The sequence below is a fragment of the Fringilla coelebs genome (assembly GCF_963513975.1).
Source record: "Fringilla coelebs genome assembly, chromosome: 24".
In the NCBI taxonomy this organism is placed as follows: Eukaryota; Metazoa; Chordata; class Aves; order Passeriformes; family Fringillidae; genus Fringilla; species Fringilla coelebs.
Window position 1 is genome coordinate 5948796 of NC_140050.1, and position 26541 is coordinate 5975336.

Consider the following 26541-nt stretch of genomic DNA (forward strand, 5'->3'; position numbering starts at 1 on the left):
CCCCCGAGTGTCCCCCTGTCCCCTCCTCCCCTGTCCTGTCCCTGTCCCGCCTTGGGGACCCCCTGTCCTGTCCCTCCTCCCCTTGGGGACCCCAGCCGGGGTCAGGGCCACCCCCCACGTGTCGCCGCTGTCCCCACAGCCGGGACCTCGCGGCCGAGCTGGAGGCGCTGCGGCGGCGGGGCCGCGACAGAGGCGGCGGGCGCAGGTGTCCCCCGGGCCAGCGGTACCTGGGGGGACACGGGGACAGGGGACAGCCCGGGGAGGGGGGGACAGCTCGGGGACAGGGGGGACAGCTCGGGGAGGGGGACAATCCGGGAAAAGGACACCCAGGGAAGTGTCACAACCCACGGAGGGGGAAATCCCGCAGCGGGGGACATCCCGGGAGGAGGGGACACTGGGGAGGAGGGGACACCCCCGGGAAGAGGGGACACTCGGGAGGAGGGGACACCCCCGGGAGGAGGGGACATCCCGGGAGGAGGGGACACCCCCGGGAAGAGGGGACATTCCGGGAGCAGGGGACACTGGGGAAGAGGGGACATCCCGAGAGGAGGGGACACCCCCGGGAGGAGGGGACACGGGAAGAGGGGACACTCGGGAGGAGGGGACAGCCCCGGGAATAGGGGACACTCGGGAGGAGGGGACACTCGAAAGAGGGGACACTCGGAAAGAGGGGACATCCCGAGAGGACGGGGCACCCCCGGGAGGAGGGGACACGGAAAGAGGGGAGGGGACACTCGGGAAGAGGGGACACCCCCGGAGGAGGCAGAGCGGGAGCGGTGCCATTGTCCCCGTGTCCCCAGGGCGGCAGGGGACGCGGGGACCCTCGCGGGACTCATCCCCGCCCCTCCCCTCGCAGGAAGGGCTGAGGCCCCGCGGCCCCCCCGGCCCCCCCGGCCGGTGCCACATCCCCGGTGTCACCGTGTCCCCAGCGCTGCCACCGGCGGGGCTGGCCCGGCCCCGGAGCCGCCAGCGCAGCGCGGGAGCCCGGGGGTGGGACACGGGTCCTGATCCCATTGATCCCACTGATCCCTGATCCCATTGATCCCTGATCCCATTGATCCCTGATCCCATTGATCCCATTGATCCCTGATCCCATTGATCCCAGATCCCACTGATCCCATTGACCCCTGATCCCCGATCCCATTGATCCCACTGATCCCCGATCCCGCTGATCCCATTGATCCCAGATCCCACTGATCCCATTGACCCCTGATCCCTGATCCCATTGATCCCATTCATCCCATTGTTCCCTGATCCCGTTGATCCCATTGAGTCCTGATCCCACTGATCCCACTGATCCCCGATCCCGCTGATCCTTGATCCCTGATCCCACTGATCCCACTGATCCCATTGATCCCACTGATCCCATTGATCCCCAATCCCATTAATCCTTGATCCCATTGATCCCCAATCCCATTGGGTCCTGATCCCACTGATCCCTGATCCCATTGATCCGTGATCCCATTGGGTCCCGATCCCATTGATCCCATTGATCCCTGATCCCATTGGGTCCTGATCCCCGATCCCATTGATCTCTGATCCCCCTGATCCCCGATCCTATTGGGTCCTGATCCCATTGATCCCCGATCCCATTGATCCCCAATCCCATTGATCCCTGATCCCATCCCATCTCCTGATCCCATTGATTCCTGATCCCATTGATCCCATTGATCCCATTGGGTCCCGATCCCACCGTGATCCCATTGATCCCATTGGGTCCTGATCCCATTGATCCCTGATCCCACGGTGATCCCTGATCCCATTGATCCCAAATCCCACTGATCCCTGATCCCATTGATCCTTGATCCCACTGATCCCTGATCCCATTGATCCCCAGTCCCTCTGATCTCTGATCCCACTGATCCCTGATCCCACTGATCCCTGATCCCACTGATCCGTGATCCCATTGGGTCCCGATCCCATTGATCCAATTGATCCCTGATCCCATTGATCCCTGATCCCACTGATCCCCGATCCCACTGTGATCCTGGATCCCATTGGGTCCTGATCCCATTGATCCCTGATCCCACTGATCCCATTCATCCCCAATCCCATTGATCCCTGATCCCATTGATCCCCGATCCCACTGATCCCACTGATCCCACTGATCCCACTGATCCCCAATCCCACTGATCCCACTGATCCCACTGATCCCACCGATCCCACTGATCCCTGATCCCACCGTGATCCTGGATCTCATTGATCCCACTGATCCCATTGATCCCACTGATCCCATTGATCCCTGATCCCACTGATCCCTGATCCCATTGATCCCATTGGGTCCCGATCCCATCCCGATCCCGATCCCGATCCCGGTCCCGACCCCTCTGTGCCCCATTCCGTGTCCCGATCCTGATCCCGATCCCCCTGTGCCCCCGTCCCGTGTCCCAATCCCGATCCCGATCCCGATCCCGGTCCCTCTGTGCCCCATCCCGTGTCCCAATCCCGATCCCGATCCCAATCCCGGTCCCCCTGTGCCCCGTCCCCTGTCCCACTCCCGCCGTGTCCCCCCCGCAGCCGCGCAGGTCACGGGGGGGGGGGGGGATCCCTTCCCCCTTTTTTGGGGCCGTTTCGCCTCATCCCGGGCGGATTTCCCCGGAATCCCCTCCGGGAGCTGCGGCCCCACCCACGGCCCCAAAGCTCGGGAATTTGGGACATTTTGGGGACATTGGGCAATAAAAACGGGGAATTTGGGACATTTTGGGGACATTGGGCAATAAAAACGGGGAATTTGGGACATTTTGGGGACATTGGGCAATAAAAACGGGGAATTTGGGACATTTTGGGGACATTGGGCAATAAAAGCCACCCTGCTCACCAGGACACGTCCCCGTGCCACCAGCCCGCTGTCCCCTGCGCCTCTGTCCCCAACTGTCCCCTCCCCAAACTCCGGGGACACCGAGGGGGGGCTGGGGGACACAGAGCCACCCCCCCCCCGGTGTCGTGGGGCCACCCCCGGTGTCTGTCCCCGCGCGGGGACATCGCCGCCATCGCAGCCGGGAGTGGCAGGGCCGGGGTTGTCACCGTGTCCCCACCGGGTCCCCTTGGGGACACCTTGGGGACATGGAGGGGACTCAGCACAGGGAAAGGGGCGGAGTTTGGGGTGGGGACACTGCCCCATTGTCCCTCGGTGCCACCTCAACCCGGCTGTCGGGGGTGTCCAGGTCCTGGCTGAGGTCGCTGTCCCCGTGTCCCCATCCCGTGGGGGTGTCCGGGGGGTTCCGAGGGGTTCCAGAAGGTTCCAGGGGGTTCCGGGGGGTTCTGGGGGGTTCCAGGGGGTTCCGGGGGGTTCAGGGGGGTTCCGAGGGGTTCCGGGGGGCTCCGGGGGGTTCCAGAAGGTTCCGGGGGGCTCCGGGGGGTTCCGGGGGGTTCCGGGGGGTTCCGGGGGACTCCGGGGGACTCCGGGGGGTTCTGGGGTGCTCCGGGGGGTTCTAGAAGGTTCCGGGGGGTTCCAGGGGGCTCCGGGGGGTTCCAGAGGGTTCCGGGGGGTTCCGACGTGCTCCGAGGGGCTCCGGGGGGTTTCGGGGGGTTCCGGGGGGCTCCGGGGGGTTCTGGGGCGTTCTGGAGGGTTCCAGGGAGTTCCGGGGGGTTCTGGGGGGCTCCAGGTGGCTCTGGGGGGTTCCGGGGGGTTCCGGGGACTCCGGAGGGGTTCGGGGGGGCTCCGGGGGGTTCCGAAGGGTTCCGGGGGGTTCCAGGGGGCTCCGGGGTATTCCGGAGGGTTCCGGGGGGTTCCGAGGGGTTCCAGACGGTTCCGGGGGATTCTGGGGGGTTCCAGACGGTTCCGGGGGGCTCGAGGGGGTTCCGGGGGGTTCGGGGGTGCTCCGGGGGGCCGGGCCGCGGGGTGCCCCGGGCGCTGACCCCTGGCCGGTGGCTGTTTCCTGCCCTGGCCGCCCCGCGTCCCTCGGGGACCGGGAAGTGTCTGCGATGGCCCGGCCGGTGTCGCTGCCGGAGCCATTCTCAGCTACCGCCGCTTCCTTTTCCTGAGCTGCAAATAACCGTGAGTCACCCGCGGGGACACTGCCACCCCGCCGGGGGGGACACTGCCATCCCTGACCCCCCCGAGGGGACACTGCCACCCCCCTGAGGGGACACTGCCACCCCTGACCCCCCCCGAGGGGACACTGCCACCCCCCTGAGGGGACACTGCCACCCCGCCGGGGGGGACACTGCCACCCCTGACCCCCCCGAGGGGACACTGCCATCCCTGACCCCCACCCGAGGGGACACTGCCACCCCGCCGGGGGGGACACTGCCATCCCTGACACCCCCCGAGGGGACACTGCCACCCCCCCGAGGGGACACTGCCACCCCTGACCCCCCCCGAGGGGACACTGCCACCCCGCCGGGGGGGACACTGCCACCCCTGACCCCCACCCGAGGGGACACTGCCACCCCTGACCCCCCCCGAGGGGACACTGCCACCCCCCTGAGGGGACACTGCCACCCCGCCGGGGGGGACACTGCCATCCCTGATCCCCCCGCGGGGACACTGCCACCCCTGAGGGGACACTGCCACCCCCGCCCCGCGGTGTCCCCTTTGGGGTGCCCCATCCCGGATCCCCCCCCGAGGGCTCCTCGCAGCCTCCCGGGACCCCACAGATCCCCTCCCATTCCCAAATTAACCCCCCCAATTAACCCCGCCCTAATTAACGCATCCCCACACCGTGGGAACGCTGTTCCCAGTTCGGGGGTGCCGTTCCCAGTTCGGGAATGCCGTTCCCAGTTCGGGGATGCCATTCCCAGTTTGGGGGCGCCGTTCCCAGTTCGGGGGCGCCATTCCCAGTTCGGGGGTGCCGTTCCCAGTTCGGGAATGCCATTCCCAGTTTGAGGGCGCCATTCCCAGTTTGGGGGCGCCGTTCCCAGTTCGGGGGTGCCGTTCCCAGTTTGGGGGCGCCGTTCCCAGTTTGGGGGCGCCGTTCCCAGTTCGGGAATGCCATTCCCAGTTCGGGGATGCCATTCCCAGTTTGGGGGCGCCATTCCCAGTTTGGGGGTGCCGTTCCCAGTTCGGGGATGCCGTTCCCAGTTCGGGGATGCCGTTCCCAGTTCGGGGGTGCCATTCCCAGTTCGGGGATGCCGTTCCCAGTTCGGGAATGCCGTTCCCAGTTCGGGGGTGCCATTCCCAGTTCGGGGATGCCATTCCCAGTTTGGGGGCGCCGTTCCCAGTTTGGGGGTGCCGTTCCCAGCCCCCTCCCCATCCCAAACCCTCTCGGGGCGGGGTGAAACAAACAGGGCAGGAAATCTTTCCCCTTTCCAACGCCTTTTGTTAAAAAATCAAAAAATCAGCTCGGGCGGGAAGAACCGACGGGGAGGAGGAGGAGGAGGAGGAGGAGGAGGAGGAGGAGGAGGAATTTTTGTGAGGGGTGGGAAGGGTCTCAGCGGGCGCCGGGTTCTGTTCCTCCCGTCTGGACCTCGCTCCCATCCCCGAATCCCCCGCTGGGTCGCCGTTTTTTGGGGTTTTTTTCAAGGTTTGGCGAGGGGTTTCCTCATTTTCGTGGTTGTCCCCTCCTCGTCACCATCCTCGGGATGGCACTCGATAAAAAAAAAAGGGGAATTTTCAACCATCAACGACTGTTAATTATTAACAACTGATTACAGCGCGAAATTATCAACCGCGGACAGGCAGAGCGAGGGGCCCGACCTGTGAACGCTGCGACTCTTAAAAAATAAAAATAAATTCATTTTTCTACTCATAACGGGGGGGCCGCTCCGCCCCCCTTCCAGATTTGGGATCCCCCCGCTGGGCGTGGCTCACCGGGACACCGAAATGTCACCTCTGTCCCCTCCCGGTGGCTCGGGGGGATCCCCTGAAGGAACGGGAGGTTCGGGGAAGGGGGTGGGACATTGGGATGTCACCTCTGTCCCCTCCCGGTGGCTCGGGGGGATCCCCTGAAGGAACGGGAGGTTCGGGGAGGATGGGGGGGACATTGGGATGTCACCTCTGTCCCCTCCCGGTGGCTCGGGGGGATCCCCTGAAGGAACGAGAGGCTCGGGGAGTGGGGTGGGACATTGGGATGTCACCTCTGTCCCCTCCCGGTGGCTCGGGGGGATCCCCTGAAAGAACGAGAGGTTCGGGGAGGATGGGGGGGACATTGGGATGTCACCTCTGTCCCCTCCCGGCGGGTCGGGGGGATCCCCTGAAGGAACGAGAGGTTCGGGGAGGATGGGGGGGACATTGGGATGTCACCTCTGTCCCCTCCCGGCGGGTCGGGGGGCTCGGGGGGGGGGTGGCCCGGATGCGTCTCTGCCCTTTGCACAGGATGCGGCGGCAGGAAAATCCAACTTTCCTGGAAACCCGCTTCAAAGTGCGCCCAAGGATGCTGGGAAGCCGCGGCGGAGCTGATCCCGGTCCTTGTCCCCGTCCCTGCCTCGCTCGGTGCCACCCGAGCTGTCCCCGTCCCCGTGTGCCACCCCCGTGTCACCCCCGTGTCACCCTCGGGACGCTCCCGGCGGGATCCGCGCTGCCATTCCCGTGCCGGGGGCGGGAGTTTTGGCAATTCCCGACAATTCCAAAGAATTCCGGGCAATTCCCGACAATTCCAAACAATTCCGGGCAATTCCCGACAATTCCGGGCAATTCCCGACAATTCCAAACAATTCCGGGCAATTCCCGACAATTCCAAACAATTCCAGGCAATTCCCGACAATTCCAGGGGGCACCGAAATGGGGACGGGGGGGAACCGAATCCCGAGATTTTGGGGCGGGAGAGAAATTCCAGGGATGCTCCGGGCACCGAAATTGGGTGGCAAGGAATGGAATCCAACTTTTTTTTATCTCCCCTCTCCACTCCGGGAACAACAATCCCAGCGAATCACCCGGCGGGATCGAATTCCCTGGAATTCTCGTGTCGAGAGTGGGAATTTTGGGGCGGGAGACAATTCCAGACAATTCCAGGGATATGTCGGGCACTAAAATGGGATCGAATTCCCTGGAATTCTCGTGTCGGGAGTGGGAATTTTGGGGCGGGAGACAATTCCAGACCATCCCAGGGATGTGCCGGGCACTAAAATGGGATCGAATTCCCTGGAATTCTCGCGGCGGGAGTGGGAATTTTGGGGCGGGAGACGATTCCAGGGATATGTCGGGCACTAAAATGGGATCGAATTTCCTGGAATTTCCGCGCCGGGAGTGGGAATTTTGGGGCGGCAGACGATTCCAGACCATCCCAGGGATGTGTCAGGCACTGAAATGGGATCGAATTTCCTGGAATTCTCATGTCGGGAGTGGGAATTTTGGGGGGGAAACAATTCCAGACAATCCCAGGGGCGCGCCGGGCACTAAAACAGGATGGAGGGACAGAAATCCCATTTTTCCCCCCTCCACTTCAGCAACACCAACCCCAGCGCCCCGATCACCCGGCGGGATCGAATTCCCTGCAATTCCCACGCCGGGAGCGGGAATTTCGTGGCAGACAATTCCAGACAATTCCAGGGGCGCGCCGGGCACCGAAACGGGATGAAGGGAACGAAATAATTTTATTTTTTTTTAATTTTTTTCCTCTTTCCACACTTCAGGAACAACAAACCCAGCAGAAGCTGCGCCCTGATAACCCGGCGGGTCCCCGGGAGCATCCGGCACGGCAGGAAGGAGCCCGGCAGGAGGAAATATTAAATCCTGGGATATAAACACGGCGGCGGGAGCAGCTCCGCCCCGGCGCGGCCCCCCTGAAAAACGCGATCCCCGCGGGGTGGGGCGGCCAGAACGGCGGCGAGGATGGAGAAGAGCAGCTTCGCCATGGCCAAATTCGGGCTGGAGCACAAGGAGGCGATGCCCAAGCGCGACTGCGGTTTTTACCTCAAATACATTTTCCTTTTCACCTCGCTGATCCAATTCCTGATCATCCTGGGGTTGGTGCTCTTCATGGTGTACGGCAACGCCCAGGCGGGCACCGACACCCACCTGAGGATGCTGGAGGAGCAGGTGCAGAGCCACTACCGCAGGATCGTCGCGCTGGGTGCCACCAACGCCAACCTGAGCCGCGCGCTGAACGCCACCCTGAAGGACAGGGACAAGGTGCAGGGGGTGGCGCTGAAGGCGCAGAGGGAGCTGGAGAAGTGTAACAGCAGCCAGGCCTCCAGCAGCATCCCGCAGGTCAGCCCGGGCACCGCGAGCCCCGCGGGAGGGTGGCACCGCCCGCGGGGACGCCGCTGTCGCCTCCTCGTCCCTCCGGGTGGTGGCGGAGAGGGGATGTCAGAAAGTGCCAGGGGGGGTTTTGGTTGAGGGGGTTCCGATCTTGGCGTTCTCCTCCTTCTCTTCTTCTTCTTCTTCCTCCCTGGAGCTCTGCCAGAGCGCCTGAAGCGGTGCCAGGGGATCCTTTTGGGATATTCTGACCTCTCTTCTCCTCCTCCTCCTCCTCTTCCTCCCTGGAGTTCTCCCAGAGCCCCTGAAGGGGTGCCAGGGGATCCTTTCGGGATGTTCTGACCTCTCTCCTCCTCCTCCTCTTCCTCCTCTTCCTCCTCTTCCTCCCTAGAGCTCTCCCAGACCCCCTGAAGTGGTGCCAGGGGATCCTTTTGGGGTGTTCTGACCTCCCACCTCCTCCTCCTCCTCTTCCTCCCTGGAGCTCTCCCAGACCCCCTGAAGCGGTGCCTGGAGATCTTTTTGGGATATTCTGACCTCTCTTCTCCTCCTCCTCCTCCTCCTCTTCCTCCCTGGAGTTCTCCCAGAACCTCCGAAGTGCCCGGGGATCCTTTTGGGATATTCTGACCTCCCTCCTCCTCCTCTTCCTCCCTGGAGCTCTCCCAGACCCCCTGAAGCGGTGCCTGGAGATCTTTTTGGGATATTCTGACCTCTCTCCTCTTCCTCCTCCTCCTCCTCACTGCCCCCATCCCCAGAGCTCTCAGAGCACCCAGAAGGCGACACCAGGGTTCAGGGAATGTTCTGACCCCTCTCCTCTTCCTCTTCCTCTTCTTCTTCCTCCCGTTCCCCCCGAGCTCTCCCAGCGTCCTATGGGGACTGGGATGGTGCTGGGGGCGTTTTTGGGGTGTTCTGACCCCTCTCCTCTTCCTCCTCCTCCTCCTCCTCCTCCCGGGCAGCTGCGGGAGCTCCTGTTCCGGCAGGTGAGGCTGACCGAGTGCCAGGTGATCACGGCCCTCATCAACAACACCTGCACGGGTAAGGGACACCCCCAGCCCCAAAACACCCCTGGGCACCCCCAGCACCCCCTTCCACCCTTTGGGGACCCCCAACTCTCCCTCCCCAACCTTTGGGGACCCCCAACTCTCCCTCCCCACCCTTTGAGGACCCCCAACTCTCCCTCCCCACCCTCCTGGGCACCCCCAGGACCCCCTTCCCACCCTTTGGGAACCCCCAACTCTCCCTCCCCACCCTTTGGGGACCCCCAACTCTCCCTCCCCACCCTCCTGGGCACCCCCAGCACCCCTTTCTCACCCTTTGGGGACCCCCAACTCTCCCTCCCCACACCTTGGGGACCCCCAGCACCCCCTTCCCACCCTTTGGGCACCCCCCAGAACCCCCTCCCCACCCTTTGGGCACCCCCAGCACCCCCTTCCCACCCTTTGAGGATCCCCAACTCTCCCTCCCGACCCCTTGGGGACCCCCAACTCTCCCTCCCCACCCTTTGGGGACCCCCAACTCTCCCTCCCCACCCTTTGGGGATCCCCAACTCTCCCTCCCCACCCTTTGGGCACCCCCAACTCTCCCTCCCCACCCTTTGGGGACCCCCAACTCTCCCTTCTCGCCTCTTGGGGACCCCCAACTCTCCCTCCCCACCCTCCTGGGCACCCCCAGCACCCCCTTCCCACCCTTTGGGGACCCCCAACTCTCCCTCCCCACCCTCCTGGGCACCCCCAGCACCCCCTCCCCACCCTCCTGCCCACCCCCACACCACCCCCCCCAGGCAGAGGCATCACCCCAAACCACGGGGCAGCACCTGGGGGGCACCCAAACCCCCAAATCCCAACTCCCCCAGAGCCAAACCCCATCCCCCAACTCCCCCTCAAGCCGAGAAGCTGCGGCTGCAGCAGCAGCTGGACCAGGCCAGCTCATCCAAGAAAACCCTGGAGGAAAAGACCCGGCAGAGCCAGGCCGAGCTGAGCAGGGCCAAACAGGAGGGGGAGAAGTGCCAGCAGGAACTGGAGAGCGCCAGGACCGAGAGCCGCCTGAGCGGGATGGAGCTGGAGGTGCACAAGCAGCGCTGCAGCTCCCTGCAGAGCGACGTGAGCGAGAAAATCCTGCAGGTTTCGGATGTGGCCAGGAAATATCAGTGCAAAGAAGCCGAGCAGGAGCTGGGGAGGATGAGGGGCAGCGTGGAGCAGCTGCTGCTGAGGCAGAAGGAACACGATGCAAATTACATGTGGAGGAGCAGCTGCGAGCTGAGAGTGCAGCAGTGCCGCCACAACTGCAGCCGGGATGCACAGGAGCTGCAGCAGAGGATCCAGGGGTTGGAGAAGGGGAAGAAGGACGGAGAGGAGGAGAGGAAGAGGATGCAGGCGGAGAGGGAGAAGGTGGGGAAGGAGCTGGAGGAGCAGAGGAAGGCGGCGGCGGCGATGGAGGAGTCGTTGAGGCAGCAGCTGGGGGTCTGCATGGGGACCAAGGTGGGGACATGGGGACATGGGCACTGGGGATGTGGGGAATTGGGGCATTGGGACATGGGGACATGGGGACATGGGCACTGGGGACATGGGGAATTGGGGACATGGGGACATTGGGACATGGAGACACGGGGCACTGGGGACAGGGGACATGGGACACGGGGACACGGACATTGGGACATGGGGAATTGGGGACATGGGGACATTGGGACATGGGGACATTGGGACATGGGACATGGGGACATGGGACATGGGGACACGGGGCACTGGGGACAGGGGACATGGGCACTGGGGACATGGGGAACTGGGGATACGGGGACATTGGGACACTGGGACATTGGGGATATGAGGACATTGGGACACGGAGACATGGGACACTGGGGAATCGGGGATACAGGAACATGGGGACATTGGGACATGGGGACATGGGCACTGGGGACGTGGGGACACAGGGACATGGGGCACTGGGGACATGGGGAATTGGGGACATGGGACATGGGGATATGGGGACATGGAGACATGAGGAATTGGGGACATGGGGACATTGGGACATTGGGACACAGGGCATTGGGGACGCGGGGCATTGGGGACATGGGACATGGGGATATGGGGACATGGGGACCGGGGCACTGGGGACATGGGGAATTGGGGACATGGGGACATGGGGCACTGGGGACGTGGGACATGGGGACACGGGGAACTAGAGACATGGGGATACGGGGCACTGGGGACATTGGGAATTGGCGATGTGGGGACATTGGGACATGGGGAATTGGGGACATGGGGACATTGGGACATGGGGATTTGGGGACATGGGGACATGGGGCACTGGGGACATGGGGACACTGGGGACATGGGACACAGGGAATTGGGGACATTGGGACATGGGGCACTGGGGACACGGGGCACTGGGGATATGGGGACATGGGGACATTGGGACACAGGGCACTGGGGACGTGGGCAATTGGGACACTGGGGACATTGGGACATAGGACACTGGGGACACGGGACACTGGGGGATTGGGGACATGAGGAATTGGGGACATGGGGACCTGGGACATGGCAACACGGGGAATTGGGGACATGGGACATGTGGAACTGGGGACACGGGGACATGGGGAATTGAGGACATGGGGACATTGGGGACACAGGCCACTGGGGATGTGGGGACACAGGGAATTGGGGACATGGGAACACTGGGACACGGGACATTGGGGCACTGGGGACACGGGGACTCCCATGGGGACACGGGCACGGGCACCTCTGCGCTGGGATTTTCCTTCCTGACCCCGGGATTTTGTTCATGTGGGAATTTCCTGCCGGGGGCGGCGCCAGCCCCGAGCGGTGCCACCTCCGAGCAGTGTCCCCGCTGTCCCCAGATGTCCCACCTGGACCTGCCGGGCTCGCGGGGGCCGGGCAGCGCCGCCCGCTCGGGCCCCTTCCCCGGCACGGCCGCATACCTGGAGCTGCTCAGGAACCCGGCCACGCTGGGCACCACCGTGGGTGAGTGCTGGGGACACTGGGGACACTGGGGGGGCACCGTGGGTGAGTGCTGGGGACACTGGGGACACCGGGGGGACACCATGGGTGAGTGCTGGGGACACTGGGGACACTGGGGACACTGGGGGGGCACCATGGGTGAATGCTGGGGACACTGGGGACACCGGGGACACCGGGGGGGCACCGGGGGGGCACCATGGGTGAGTGCTGGGGACACCGGGGACACGCTGGGCCGCCACCGCATCACCTGGGTGCCCATCCTGTCCCACGGATCCCATCCCAATCCCATGGATCCCATCCCATCCCAATTCCATGGATCCCATCCCAATTCCATCCCAATCCCATGGATCCCCTCCCAATCCCTTGGATCCCATCCCATCAGTCCCATGGATCCCAATCCCATGGATCCCACCCCATCCCAATCCCATGCCATGGATCCCATCCCAATCCCATGGATCCAAATCCCATGGATCCCATCCCGTGGATCCCATCCCATCCCAATCCCACCCCAATCTCGTGGATCCCATCCCAATCCCGTGGATCCCATCCCATCCCATGGATCCCATCCCATCCCAATCCCATGGATCCCATCCCAATCCCACCCCAATCCCATGGATCAATCCCACCCCAATCCCGTGGATCCCACCTGATGGATCCCACCCCACGGATCCCATCCCAATCCCGTGGATCCCACCCCACGGATCCCACCCCACGGATCCCACCCCACGGATCCCACCCCAATCCCGTGGATCCCACCCCACGGATCCCACCCCAATCCCGTGGATCCCACCCCACGGACCCCGCCCCAATCCCAGCAGGAATGCAGAGCCCGGTGGATCTCCAGCAGATGCTGCAGCTGATGGAGCAGTACACGGCCACCCTGAAGAACGTCAGGTGAGGGGACAGAGGTGACACCGGGCCACCCTCCCAGGGCCACCCCGCCCTCCTGCAGCCACCCCCGCCCTGATCCCGTTTTCCCACAGCGGATAACGCCGGAAAATCCTTGGAAAACCCGGAGAGCCGCCCAGGAGGTGCTTCCCGCGGCACGGATGGCAACCCCCGCCCAGGGCCACCCTCCCTCTGTCCCTTTGTCCCCGTGTCCCCAAGCCCGCCCCGCCTGTCCCCTCGGATGTATCCTCGCCTTTCGGCTGGAGCGGGAAAACAGCCGGCCCCGAATCCGGGGACAACTCGCCGCCGGTGTGGGTGGAAATCCGTGGAAAAATCGGGAATGTTGGGAGCGGGAATTCGGGTGGGACCCCCCCCAGGGACGAGGCACGGGGATGTCCTTGTCCCCAAAGCTTGAAGGACAGCGCTGGTTTTGTCCCCCAGCCCTGAATTTGGGGACAACTCGCCGCTGGTGTGGGTGGAAATCCATGAAAAAATCGGGAATTTTGGGACCGGGAATTCTGCGGGGCAGGACCCCGCAAGGATGAGGCACGGGGACGTCCTTGTCCCCAAAGGACAAAGCACAGGGATGTCCTTGTCCCCAAAGCTTGAAGGACAGCACTGTCCTTGTCCCCCAGCCCTGAATTTGGGGACAACTCGCCGCTAGCATGGATGGAAATCCATGGAAAAATCGGGATGGGGAGCGGGAATTCCATCCCAGCTCTGCACAGAGGGGTGGGAAACGCCCAAGGACCAGGCACGGGGACGTCCTTGTCCCCAGAGGACGAAGCACAGGGATGTCCTTGTCCCCCAGCCCTGAATTTGGTGACAACTCGCTGCTATCATGGATGGAAATCCACGGAAAAATCGGGATGGGGAGCGGGAATTCCATCCCAGCTCTGCAGAGAGGGGTGGGAAACGCCCAAGGACGAGGCACGGGGATGTCCTTGTCCCCAAAGGGATGTCCTTGTCCCCAAAGGATGAGGCACAGGGATGTCCTTGTCCCCAAAGGGATGTCCTTGTCCCCCCGGCCCCCCCCCGAGCGGGGCAGGGATTTATTCCCAGGATTTATTCCCGGGATTTACGGCCGCGTTTCCTGTGGAAAATCCTTTTCCTGCCCCGCCGCCCCTGCCCGCACGCCAGGCGCCACCGAGCCCTCCCGGAGTGTCCCTTGTCCCTTTCCCCATCCCAAGTGTCCCCCCCTCCCCAAGCCGTGTCCCTGCCGGGAGAAGGGCGCTGCCACCTCCTGCCACCCCTCCAAGGGTGGCACTGCCACCTCCCCCCCTCCCTTAACCCCAGGGTGGGGCCGTGGTGACAGAGGTGACAAAGGTGACAAAGTCTCACAGCCCCCGAAGGGCCGGGGGGGGCCTCAGGCACTGCCAGAGGATTTCCTGGAATTCCTCCATGGATAATCTCGGAGCACCAGGTGCTTCCCGAGCTCCCGGCTGGGTGGTGGCACACGGGGGTGGCACACGGGGGTGTCCCCAAGAGATGTCACCATTTTCGGGGTGGCAGAGCAGCAGCAGCACCCCACATCTGCCACGGCTTGGGGGGAGTTCCGTGGATTGGGGGGGATCCCGGGGGTCCCAAACCCCCCACGCCGAATCCTCGGGGTCGGGGGGGTGGCACAGCGACGCACCCCGTGTCACAATGGGGATGGGGACACCGGGGGTGGCACAGGGACACGCCCCGTGTCACACTGGGGATGGCGACACCGGGGGTGGCACAGGGACACGCCCCGTGTCACACTGGGGATGGCGACACCGGGGGTGGCTTTTCCCCTTCCAGCTCCTCGTTTGTCCCCCTGGTCACAAACTGGGATTTTTCCCAGAGTTTTTTTTTTTTCCCCCACATTTTGGGGTTGGGACACTCCCAGACACGACCACCAGCGAGGTGACAACAGCAAAGCCACCAAGGTTTAATGGCGTGACACCGCCACGCCCCACGCGGCGCCGCCGTCACTTTCCCACACAAAAGTCCCTAAAAATGACATCCAGGATGTCCTCGGCGCCCACGTGGCCCGTGATCCTGCCCAGCTCCCGCCGCGCCAGCCGCAGCTGCTCGGCCGCCAGCGCCAGGTCGCCGCTGTCGCCGCTGTCGCCGAGGTCCCCGAAGCGCTGCAGCGCCGCCGCGCACGCCCCGAGGTGGCGGCTGTGGCGGGCCCGCGTCAGGATGGGAGAGCCCAGCAGCGGATCGCCGCACCTGCGGGAACCGGGACCGGATTGGGGACGGGGATGGGAACGGGGATAGGGGATTGGGAATGGGGAACGGGGAACAGGGATTGGGATTGGGGACGGGAATGGGAACCGGGATGGGGATCGGGGATTGGGAACGGGGATGGGAACCGGGATTGGGAACGGGAACAGGGATGGGGATTGGGAACGGGGATTGGGAACGGGATTGGGGATTGGGAATGGGAACGGGGTTGGGAACGGGAATGGGGATTAGGAACGGGAATGGGGATTAGGAACGGGAATGGGGATTAGGAACGGGAATGGGGATTAGGAACGGGAATGGGATTGGGAACGGGAATGGGGATGGGAATGCGGATTGGGAACGGGGATTGGGAACGGGATTGGGAACAGCATTGGGAATGGGGATTGGGAACGGGAATGGGAACGGGAACAGGATTGGGAATGGGATTGGGGATTGGGAACGGGAATGGGGATTGGGAACGGGAATGGGAACGGGGATCGGGATCGGGGATGGGACTGGGGATTGGGAACGGGAACGGGAACCGGGATCGGGGACAGGAATGGGGATTGGGATTGGGGACAGGAACGGGAACGGGGATTGGGAACAGGAATGGGGATTGGGAATTGGATTGGGGATGGGGATTGGGAATGGGAACGGGATTGGGAACGGGGAGCAGGAACGGGGATTGGGATTGGGAACAGGATTGTGAACGGGGATCGGGATTGGGATCAGGAATGGGGATCGGGAACAGGGATCGGGATTGGGAATGGGGATCGGGATTGGGATCGGGAACCGGGATTGGGATTGGGAACGGGATTGGGAACGGGGATTGGGAATGGGAACAGGGATTGGGAACAGGATCGGGAATGGGAATGGGAACGGGATTGGGGAGGGAAAAGGGGATTGGGAACAGGAAAGAGATCAGGCAGGGAAAAGGGGATCAGGAATGGAGAAGGGGATCAGGGACGGGAAAGGGATCAGCCATGGAAAGGGGGATCAGGAATGGAAAAGGGGATTGGGAATGGAAAGAGGGATCAGCCAGGGAAAGGGGGATCAGCCAGGGAAGGGGGGATCAGCCAGGGAAGGGGGGATCAGCCAGGGAAAGGGGGATCAGCCAGCCCCAAATCCAGGACGAGGGTTTGGGATCCCCCCGACTCACAGCTGCGCCAGCTGCTGCGTCAGCACCTCCAGCAGCGCCTCCAGCCCCTCGCCCGTCTTGCAGGACAGCAGGGTGACAGGGGGACCCTGGGCTGCGGTGGCACCGGGGGACCCCCCGCAGGACAGGGGGGTGACAGGGGGTCCCGGGGCACTTGGGGACCCCCCACAGGACAGGGGGGTGACAGGGGGTCCCGGGGCACTGGGGGACACCCCACAGGACAGGGTGGTGGCAGGGGGTCCCGCCGGGGCACTGGTGGCACTTGGGGACACCCCACAGGACAAGGGGGTGACAGGGGGTCCCTGGGCACTGGGGGACTCCCCAGAGGACAGGGTGGTGACAGGGAGTCCCTGGGCACTGGTGGCACTTGGGGACACCCCACAGGACAGGGTGGTGGCAGGGGGTCCCGCCGGGGCACTGGTGGCACTTGGGGACACCCCACAGGACAGGGGGGTGACAGGGGGTCCCTGGGCACTGGTGGCACTCGGGGACCCCCCGTGCCCCCCCAGCAGGTCGGCCTTGTTGAGCACCAGCACGCAGGGGGTGCCCGGGGGCGCCCCCAGCTCGGCCAGCGCCGCCCCCAGGGCCACCGGCGTGGGGGACACCGAGGTGGCATCCAGGACAGCCAGCACCAGGTCGGCCTGGCACAACCTGGGGACACACACAGAGAGGGCGGTGTCACCTTCGGGGCTGAGCTGAGGGGACACTCCAAAACACCCTGAAACGCCCCAAAACACCCTGAAACGCCCTGAAATGCCCCCAAATGCCCTGAAATGCCCCAAAACGCCCTGAAATGCCCCAAAATGCCCTGAAAGGCCCTGAAATGCCCCGAAATGCCCCAAAAAGCTCCAAAATGCCCAAAAAGGCCCCGAAATGCCCCCAAAAGCCCCAAAATGCCCTGAAATGCCCCAAAATGCCTCGAAACGCCCCAAAACACCCCAACATGCCCCAAAATGCCCCGAAAAGACCCAAAATGCCCCAAAACGCCCCAAAATGCCCTGAAATGCCCCAAAACGTCCCAAAATGCCCCAAAACACCCCAAAACGCCCCAAAACGCCCTGAAATACCTCGAAATGCCCCAAAACGCCCCAAAATGCTCCAAAACGCCCTGAAACGCCCTGAAATGCCCTGAAATACCTCGAAATGCCCCAAAATACCCCGAAATACCCCAAAACACCCCCAAATGCCCCAAAATGCCCCAAAACACCCTGAAACGCCCCAAAAAGCCCCGAAACGCTGTGAAATGCCCTGAAATGCCCCAAAACGCCCTGAAATGCCCTGAAATGCCCTGAAATACCCCAAAACGCCCCGAAATGCCCCAAAACGCCCCAAAATGCCCCCAAAATCCCCCAAAACGCCCAAAAATGCCCCAAAGGGGCTCACCGGTCGCGGGCTCGGGCCACGCCCTCGCGCTCCACGGGGTCGCTGGCCCGGCGCAGCCCCGCGGTGTCACTGAGCAGCAGCGGGTACCCCCCGATGTCCAGCGCCACCTCCAGCACGTCCCGCGTGGTGCCCGCCATGGGGGACACGATGGCGGCCGGGCGGCGGCCTGGGGACAGCGGGAGAGGGGCTGGGGACAGCGGGAGAGGGGCTGGGGACAGCGGGAGAGGGGCTGGGGACAGCTGGGAATGGGCCTGGGGACAGCGGGAGAGGGGCTGGGGACAGCTGGGAATGGTCCTGGGGACAGCGGGAGAGGGGCTGGGGACAGCGGGAGAGGGGCTGGGGACAGCTGGGGACAGTCCTGGGGACAGCGGGAGAGGGGCTGGGGACAGCGGGAGAGGGGCTGGGGACAGCTGGGGACAGTCCTGGGGACAGCGGGAGAGGGGCTGGGGACAGCGGGAGAGGGGCTGGGGACAGCGGGAGAGGGGCTGGGGACAGCTGGGGACGGTCCTGGGGACAGCGGGAGAGGGGCTGGGGACAGCTGGGAATGGTCCTGGGACCTCCAGGACCGTGGGTGACACGATGGCCTTGGGGACATCAGGAATGGCCCCTGTGGGATTTGGGGATTTATCCCAACCCTCCAGGCCTGTGGGTGACTTGGGGACATCAGGAATGGTCCCTGGGGGATTTTGGGAATGATCCCGACCCCTCCATGCCCGTGGGTGACCCTGGGGACATCGGGAATGGCTTCCTCTGGAATTTTGGGAATTCTCTCATCCCTTCCACACCCCTGGGTGACACAATGGCTTGGGGACACTGGGGGTGGCTCCCTGTGGGATTTTGGAGATTATCCCAATCCCTCCAAGCCCGGTCCCCTCCCCAGGTGACACCAGGCCTGGGGACAGTGGCAGTGGCTCCCTGTGGGATTTTAGGGATTACCCCAACCCCTCCACACCCAGTCCCTGCTGTGGGTGACCCTGGGGACAGTGGGAATGATTCCCTCTGGAATTTTGGGAATTATCCCAACCCCTCCACACCCATGGGTGACACGATGGGCTGGGGACACTGGGAATGGCTCCCAACCCCTCCCACCCGGTCCCCTCCCCAGGTGACACCAGGCCCGGGGACAGTGGGAGTGGCTCCCTGTGGGATTTTGGGGATTATCCCAACCCCTCCCACCCCGTCCCCACCCCAGGTGACACCAGGCCTGGGGGCAGTGGCAGTGGCTCCCTGTGGGATTTTGGGACCCCTCCACGCCCAGTCCCCTCCCCAGGTGACACCAGGCCCGGGGACAGTGGGAATGGCTCCCTGTGGGATTTTGGGGATTATCCCAACCCCTCCACACCCAGTCCCTGCTGTGGGTGACCCTGGGGACACTGGGGGTGGCTCCCTGTGGGATTTTAGGGATTATCCCAACCCCTCCCACCCGGTCCCCACCCCAGGTGACACGATGGCCTGGGGACACTGGGGGTGGCTCCCTGTGGGATTTTAGGGATTATCCCAACCCCTCCATGCCCTGTCCCCTCCCCAGGTGACACCAGGCCTGGGGACAGTGGGTATGATTCCCTCTGGAATTTTGGGAATTACCCCAACCCCTCCCCTCCCCAGGTGACACCAGGCCTGGGGACAGTGGCAGTGGCTCCTCTGGACCCCCCACCCCACTCACAGAGCAGGTTGAGCAGGCTGCTCTTGCCCACGTTGGGGGGGCCGGCGATGACGGCCCGGACCCCCCCCCGCAGCAGCTCCCCCCGGCGCCCGTCCCGCAGGTGGCCCCGGAGCTCCTGCAGCAGCGCCCGCACGGTGACACGCACTGCGGGGACACGGGGGGACAGCCATGGGGACACGGCGGGGACAGCGGGGACAGCGCGGGGACACGGCGGGGACAGCACCGGGGACACGGTGGGGACAGCAATGGGGACACAGTGGGGACACGGCGGGGACAGCACCGGGGACACGGTGGGGACAGCAATGGGGACACAGTGGGGACACGGCGGGGACAGCAATGGGGACACGGCGGGGACAGCGGGGACAGGAATGGGGACACGGTGGGGACACGGCAGGGACAGCGGGGACAGCACCGGGGACACGGTGGGGACACGGCGGGGACAGCACGGTTGGGGACAGCACCGGGCACACGGCAGGGACAGTGGGGACATGGTGGGGACAGCAGGGACAGCACTGGGGACACGGCGGGGACAGCAGGGACATGGTGGGGACAGCCCAGCTGGGGATAGCAATGGGGACATGATGGGGACAGCCCGTCTGGGGACAGTGGGGACACGGTGGGGACAGCCCGTCTGGGGACAGTGGGGACATGGTGGGGACAGCCCATCTGGGGACAGCAATGGGGACATGGCAGGGACAGCAGGGACAGCAATGGGGACACAGTGGGGACAGCCTGTCTGGGGACAGTGGGGACACGGCAGGGACAGCAGGGACAGCAATGGGGACATGGCAGGGACAGCAGGGACAGCAATGGGGACACGGTGGGGACAGCCCATCTGGGGACAGTGGGGACATGGTGGGGACAGCCTGTCTGGGGACAGTGGGGCCCGAGCCCCAGACTGGGGAGAAACACCGGGAGTGACGCCGGGTCCTGATCCCCAAATTTGGGATAAAAGCCCCAGGACAGAAAAGGCCACGTCCCAGCCAGGGGGACAAACACGGACCTGGAGTGGCTGGATGGGACAAACCCCCGGGTGTCCCCATTGCCAGAGTGCCACCGTGGGGACACAGCCGTGGCAGGGCTCACCTCGGCTCAGAACCTCTTCCTCCACGTTGTCATCCTCGCTGAAGTCGATGTAGGCCTCCAGGTGGGCGAGCGCCTGCAGGGGGTGGGAGTCACCCTGAGCTGCTCTGCTGGCCACCGGGGAGGGCTGGTGGCCACCGGGGAGGGGTCGGTGACCACCGGGGAGGGGTTGGTGGCCACCGGGGAGGGGTTGGTGGCCACTAGGGAGGGGTCGGTGGCCACTGGGAAGGGGTCGGTGACCACCGGGGAGGGGTCGGTGGCCACCGGGGAGGGCGGGGTGACCACCGGGGAGGGGTCGGTGGCCACCGAGGAGGACGGGGTGGCCAGCAAGGAGGGATCGGTGGCCACCAGGGAGGGGTCGGTGGCCACCGGGGAGGGGTGGTGACCACCGGGGAGGGGTTGGTGGCCACCGGGGAGGGGTCGGTGACCACCGGGGAGGGGTCGGTGGCCACCGGGGAGGGGTCGGTGGCCACTGGGGAGGGGTCGGTGGCCACCGGGGAGGACAGGGTGGCCACCGGGGAGGGGTCGGTGACCCCTAGGGAGGGGTCAGTGGCCACTGGGGAGCTCGGTAGCAACCCAGGAGGGCTCAGTGGCCACCGGGGAGAGGTCAGTGGCCACTGGGGAGGGGTCAGTGGCCACCGGGGAGGGCTCAGTGGCCACCCCACAGGACTCAGCGGCCACAGGAGAGGGCTTGGTAGCCACCGGGGAGGGGTCGGTGGCCACTGGGAAGGGCTCGGTAGCAAGCCAGAAGACTCAGTAGCCACCCCACAGGGCTCAGTGGCCAGCTGGGAGGGCTCGGTAGCCACACAGGAGGACTTGGTAGCCACCAGGGAGGCCTCGGTAGCCACCCAGGAGAACTCGGTAGCCAGCAGGGAGGGCTCGGTAGCCACCCCCCGGGGCTCGGTAGCCACTGGGAAGGGCTCGGTAGCCACTGGGGAGGGTCTGGTAGCAACCCAGGAGGGCTCAGTAGCCAGCGGGGAGGGCTCGGTAGCCACCGGGGAGGGGTCGGTGGCCAGTGGGGAGGGCTCGGTAGCCACCGGGGAGGGCTTGGTAGCCACCGGGGAGGGGTCAGTAACCACCCCACAGGGCTCGGTAGCCACCAGGGAGGGCTCAGTGGCCACCGGGGAGGGCTCAGTAGCAACCTAGGAGGGCTCGGTGGCCACCGGGGAGGGCTCGGTAGCAAGCCAGGAGGGGTTGGTAGCCACACAGGAGGGCTCGGTAGCCACCCCACAGGGCTCGGTAGCCACCGGGGAGGGCTCAGTGGCCACCAGGGAGGGCTCGGTAGCCACCCCACGGGCTCGGCAGCCACCCTACCGGGCTCAGTGGCCACCCCACAGGGCTCGGTAGCCACTGGGGAGGGGTCAGTGACCACCGGGGAGGGCTCAGCAGCCACCCCACAGGGCTCGGTAGCCACCCCACGGGCTCGGTAGCCAGCGCGGAGGGCCGGGCGGCCCCGCAGGTGAGCGCACCTGTGTGAGGGCGTGGCTCCAGCGCTGGTAGAGCCGGCCCAGCTCGCCGTCCATCTGCCGCAGGGCCTGGCGCCGCTGCGCCTCCGTCTCGGCCCCGATCAGGTCCCGCAGCCCCTCGGCCGCCGTCAGGTCCAGCTTGCCGTGGGCAAACGCCCGGCGCGTGAACTCGCCCGGCTCGGCAGGACGCAGCCCCGGCAGGCGGCCTGGGGACACCGGGGACACCGGGACACGGGAATGGAGCGGGGACGGGAACGGGGACGGGGCGGGGGGAGAGGGAGGGACTCCCGGGAGACTGGGGGAGGGGGAATGGGGAAATGGGGCGGGGGGAGAGGGAGGGACACCCGGGAGACCGGGGGAGGGGGAATGGGGAAATGGGGCGGGGGGAGAGGGAGGGACACCCGGGAGACCGGGGGAGGGGGAATGGGGAAATGGGGCGGGGGGAGAGGGAGGGACACCCGGGAGACCGGGGGAGGGGGAATGGGGAAATGGGGAAATGGGGCGGGGGGAGAGGGAGGGACCCCCGGGAGACCGGGGGAGGGGGAATGGGACAGGGGAAATGGGGCGGGGGAAATGGGGAAATGGGGCGGGGGGAGAGGGAGGGACACCCGGGAGACCGGGGGGAATGGGGAAATGGGGAAATGGGGAAATGGGGCGGGGGGAGCGGGAGGGACACCCGGGAGACCGGGGGAGGGGGAATGGGGAAATGGGGCAGGGGGAGAGGGAGGGAGGGACAGCCGGGAGACCGGGGGGGAGGGGGAATGGGACAGGGGAAATGGGGAAATGGGGTGGGGGGAGCAGGAGGGACCCCCGGGAGTCCGGGGGGAGGGGAAATGGGGAAATGGGGTGGGGGGAGAGGGAGGGACCCCTGGGAGACCGGGGGAGGGGGAATGGGACAGGGAAAATGGGGAAATGGGGCGGGGGGAGAGGGAGGGACCCCCGGGAGCTCAGAGGGGAGGGATGGAATAGGGACAGGATGGGATGGAGCAGGGACAGGAGGGATGGAGCAGGGTCAGGATGGGATGGAGCAGGGTCAGGGGGTCAGGAGCCGGGTCAGGGGGTCAGGAGCAGGGTCAGGGGGGTCGGGGCTCACCCAGGGCCTGCAGCACCCCGCTGACCACGGCGGGCCCCCCGTGCACGTGCAGCTCGGCACAGTCCTCCCCGGTGAAGCTGTGGGGCCCTGGGGGCACAGGGGGCTGGGTGGGCACCCCCAGCTGCCAGCCCCGTGTCCCCAAACCCCAGCCCCGTGTCCCCAAACCCCAGCCCCGTGTCCCCAAACCTTAATTCATGCCCCACAAACCCAACCCCATATCCCCAACCCCACAACTGTGCCCCCAAACCCCAATTCATGCCCCCCAAACTCCATCCCATGTCCCCACCCTGTGCCCATCCTGTGTCCCCATCCCCACCCCCGTGTCCCCAGCCCACGTCCCCAACCCCATCCCCTGTCTCCATCCCCTGTCCCCATCCCCATGAACCCATCCTCGTGTCTCCAACCCCAGCCTGTGTCCCAAACCCATTCCATGTCCCCACCCTGTCCCCATCCCCATGTCTCTGCCCCGTCCCCACCCTGTCCCCCCTGTCCAACCTGGGAACCACACCACCAGCCCTGTCCCCACCCTGTTCCCATCCCCCTGTCCCCATCCCCCTGTCCCCACCCTGTTCCCCCCATGTCCCACCTGGGAACCACACCACCAGCCCCCTGTCCCTGTCCCCATCCCCCTGTCCCCATCCTGTCCCCCTGTCCCTGTCCCACCTGGGAACCACACCCCCATCCCCCTGTCCCTGTCCCCCTGTCCCTGTCCCCACCCTGTCCCTGTCCCTGTCCCACCTGGGAACCACACCCCCAGCCCCCTGTCCCTGTCCCCATCCTGTCCCCCTGTCCCTGTCCCACCAGGGAACCACACCCCCAGCCCCCTGTCCCTGTCCCCACCATGTCCCCCTGTCCCTGTCCCACCTGGGAACCACACCCCCATCCCCCTGTCCCTGTCCCCCTGTCCCTGTCCCCCTGTCCCTGTCCCACCTGGGAACCACACCCCCATCCCCCTGTCCCTGTCCCCCTGTCCCTGTCCCTGTCCCACCTGGGAACCACACCCCCATCCCCCTGTCCCTGTCCCCCTGTCCTGCTGTCCCCCTGTCCCACCTGGGAACCACACCCCCATCCCCCTGTCCCTGTCCCCCTGTCCCTGTCCCCTGTCCCACCTGGGAACCACACCCCCATCCCCCTGTCCCCATCCCCCTGTCCCTGTCCCCATGCTGTCCCCCTGTCCCACCTGGGAACCACACCACCAGCCCCCTGTCCCTGTTCCCATCCCCCTGTCCCTGTCCCTGTCCCCATCCCCCTGTCCCCCTGTCCCTGTCCCACCTGGGAACCACACCACCAGCCCCCTGTCGAGGGTCTCTGCGCTCTGGGGGTCCCGGATGCGCCTCAGGGCCATCCTGCGGGGGGGGGGCTGGGGGGTCCCGGCCAGGCTGCGCAGGGCGGCGCCGCTGCCCGGCCCGCTGGCACGGATCACCGCCACGCCGCAGCGCCCCGGCGCCGAGCACAGCGCGAAGATGGTGGCACCTGTGTCACCTGGGCCACCTGTGTCACTGGGGCCACCGGGGCCACCTGTGTCACTGGGGCCACCGGGGCCACCTGTGACACCTGGGCCACCTGAGCCCCGGGGGCCACCTGTGCCACCTGTGCTCCAGGTGTCACCTGGGCCACCTGTGACACCTGGGCGCCGGGGGCCACCTGAGCCACGGGTGTCACCTGGGCCACCTGTGTCACCTGGGCGCTGGGTGTCACCTGGGCCACCGGGGCCACAGGGGCCACCTGGGCGCCGGGTGTCACCTGGGCCACCTGTGCCACCTGTGCCCCAGGAGCCACCTGAGCCACCTGTGCTCCAGGTGTCACCTGTGCACCAGGTGCCACCTGTGCCCCAGGTGTCACCTGTGCCACCTGTGCCCCAGGTGTCACCTGAGCCACTGGGGCCACAGGGGCCACCTGTGTCACCTGGGCCACCTGTGCGCCAGGTGCCACCTGAGCCCCGGGGGCCACCTGTGCCACCTGTGCCCCAGGTGTCACCTGTGCCACCTGGGCCACCAGGGCCACCTGGGCCACCTGGGCGCCGGGTGTCACCTGGGCCACCTGAGCCACCTGTGCCACCTGTGCGCCAGGTGCCACCTGTGTCACCTGTGTCACCTGTGCCACCTGTGCGCCAGGTGCGGCCTGTGCCACCTGTGTCACCTCTGCCCCAGGTGTCACCTGTCACCGCCGCACGGGGCACCGCCGAGCTCAGCGCCCGGGCACACCTGGGGAATTGGGGGAGGGGGCGTTATGGGCACTACTCGGGTGGGCACGGAGGGGGCGCGACCCCCGTGGGACCCCTCCCCAGGTGAGACCCTCTTTTCACAGGTGAGACCCCCTCCCCAGGTGAGACCCCTCCCCATGAACCCTCTTCACAGGTGAGACCCCTCCTCAAGTGGGACCCCCTCCCCATGGACCCCCTCCCCAGGTGAGACCCCTCCCCATGGACCCCCCTCACAGGTGAGACCCCTCCCCAGGTGGCTCCCCTCCCCTTGGCCCCCTCCCCAGGTGAGCCCCCTCCCCAGGTAATTCTCCCCTCAGGTACCCCCAAACCTCGCCTTCCCCATCCCGTTCCGCCCCATGCCCGTGTCCCGCTCTGTCCCCGCTGTCCCCCTGTCCCCCCTGTCCCCGCTGTCCCTCTGTCCCCCCCGTCCCCTCACCTGCCCCTCGCCGCCCTCACGGCCCCGCTCAGCGCCATCGCTGCCCTCCCCGCGCCCGCCTGGCCCCGCCCACCGCCGCACGCCATTGGCCAAACCCACCGAGGGGGCGTGGTTATCAATGAAATCCCGCTTCTGATTGGTTAACAGCCGGCGTAACCTCCGCACCGGCCTCAGCGCCCCCGCCTATTGTCGCACGCTATTGGTCAACACACAACGATGGGCGGGGCTAAGGGTAAAACGCGGCTTCTGATTGGTCAACTTGCAAAGATGGCGGCGCCCTTGTGAAGCCACGCGAACCCCGCGGTTCCGCCCGGTTCCGGTGAGAAACACGATTTAAATTGTTATAAAATTTATATCAATTTATATTGAAATAAAATCTAAAAAAATTATAAATTTCATTAAGGGATAAAAGGGGAAAAAATCCGGCGCTGGGGTGCTTGGCTATTTGCTTTACGTTTATATTTTTATATTTTTATATTTTTATATTTTTAATTAATTTATTTTTATTTATATTTATTGCTATGAATATGCAGCTACCCCTTATAAAAGAATAATCTATGGAGAATATGGTTAAGTTAAATAAATATAAATTTAAGTATATTACATTTATATTGTTATAGATATAAATAATATATTTTTAATATAATTTAATATCAGTTTTATATTAAATATATATTATTTCGATATAAATATAAAGTATAAAAATATTTCCATTTATTTAACTACAATTTAAAGCGTATAAATCTGTGATCGGTTGTTGTTGTTGTTATGTTGGGGGTTCGGGGGGGGCTTTAGGGGGGTCCGGGGGGGCTTTAGGGGGGTCCGGGGGGGTTTTAGGGGCTCCCCCCGTGCTGGGGGGGCCGCTCTGGGGGCGGGGGGGTCACCCCAAATGTCACCGGGCAGCGCTCGCCCTGCTCGGGTTACCGGGA

General features: G+C 64.8%; 2 protein-coding genes across 3 annotated transcripts; one reads left to right on the top strand and one right to left on the bottom strand.

Annotated features, from left to right (window-relative positions):
• Positions 1-7711: 7711 nt before the first annotated feature.
• On the top strand, positions 7712-13158 carry PLVAP (plasmalemma vesicle associated protein; the record flags this gene model as incomplete). Its single annotated transcript, XM_084221115.1, has 6 exons — positions 7712-8089; positions 9031-9109; positions 9959-10551; positions 11928-12051; positions 12867-12942; positions 13032-13158. The coding sequence occupies 6 exons, from the start codon at positions 7712-7714 to the stop codon at positions 13036-13038; spliced, it is 1257 nt and encodes a 418-aa protein (XP_084077241.1). The 3' UTR covers positions 13039-13158.
• A 1733-nt stretch (positions 13159-14891) lies between these two features.
• Positions 14892-25657, bottom strand: GTPBP3 (GTP binding protein 3, mitochondrial; the record flags this gene model as incomplete). Of its 2 annotated transcripts, XM_084221075.1 has the most annotated exons (11): positions 25613-25657; positions 25050-25177; positions 24969-24986; positions 24246-24446; positions 22974-23060; positions 21884-22086; positions 20418-20490; positions 19332-19475; positions 17669-17834; positions 16289-16936; positions 14892-15135 (listed from the first exon to the last, which is right to left on the bottom strand). In XM_084221075.1, the coding sequence occupies exons 1-11, from the start codon at positions 25648-25650 to the stop codon at positions 14892-14894; spliced, it is 1950 nt and encodes a 649-aa protein (XP_084077201.1). In that variant the 5' UTR covers positions 25651-25657. The 2 variants fall into 2 exon arrangements, with proteins under 2 accessions (XP_084077201.1, XP_084077200.1); XM_084221074.1 differs by having other exon boundaries at positions 24246-25177.
• Between the last annotated feature and the right edge of the window lie 884 nt (positions 25658-26541).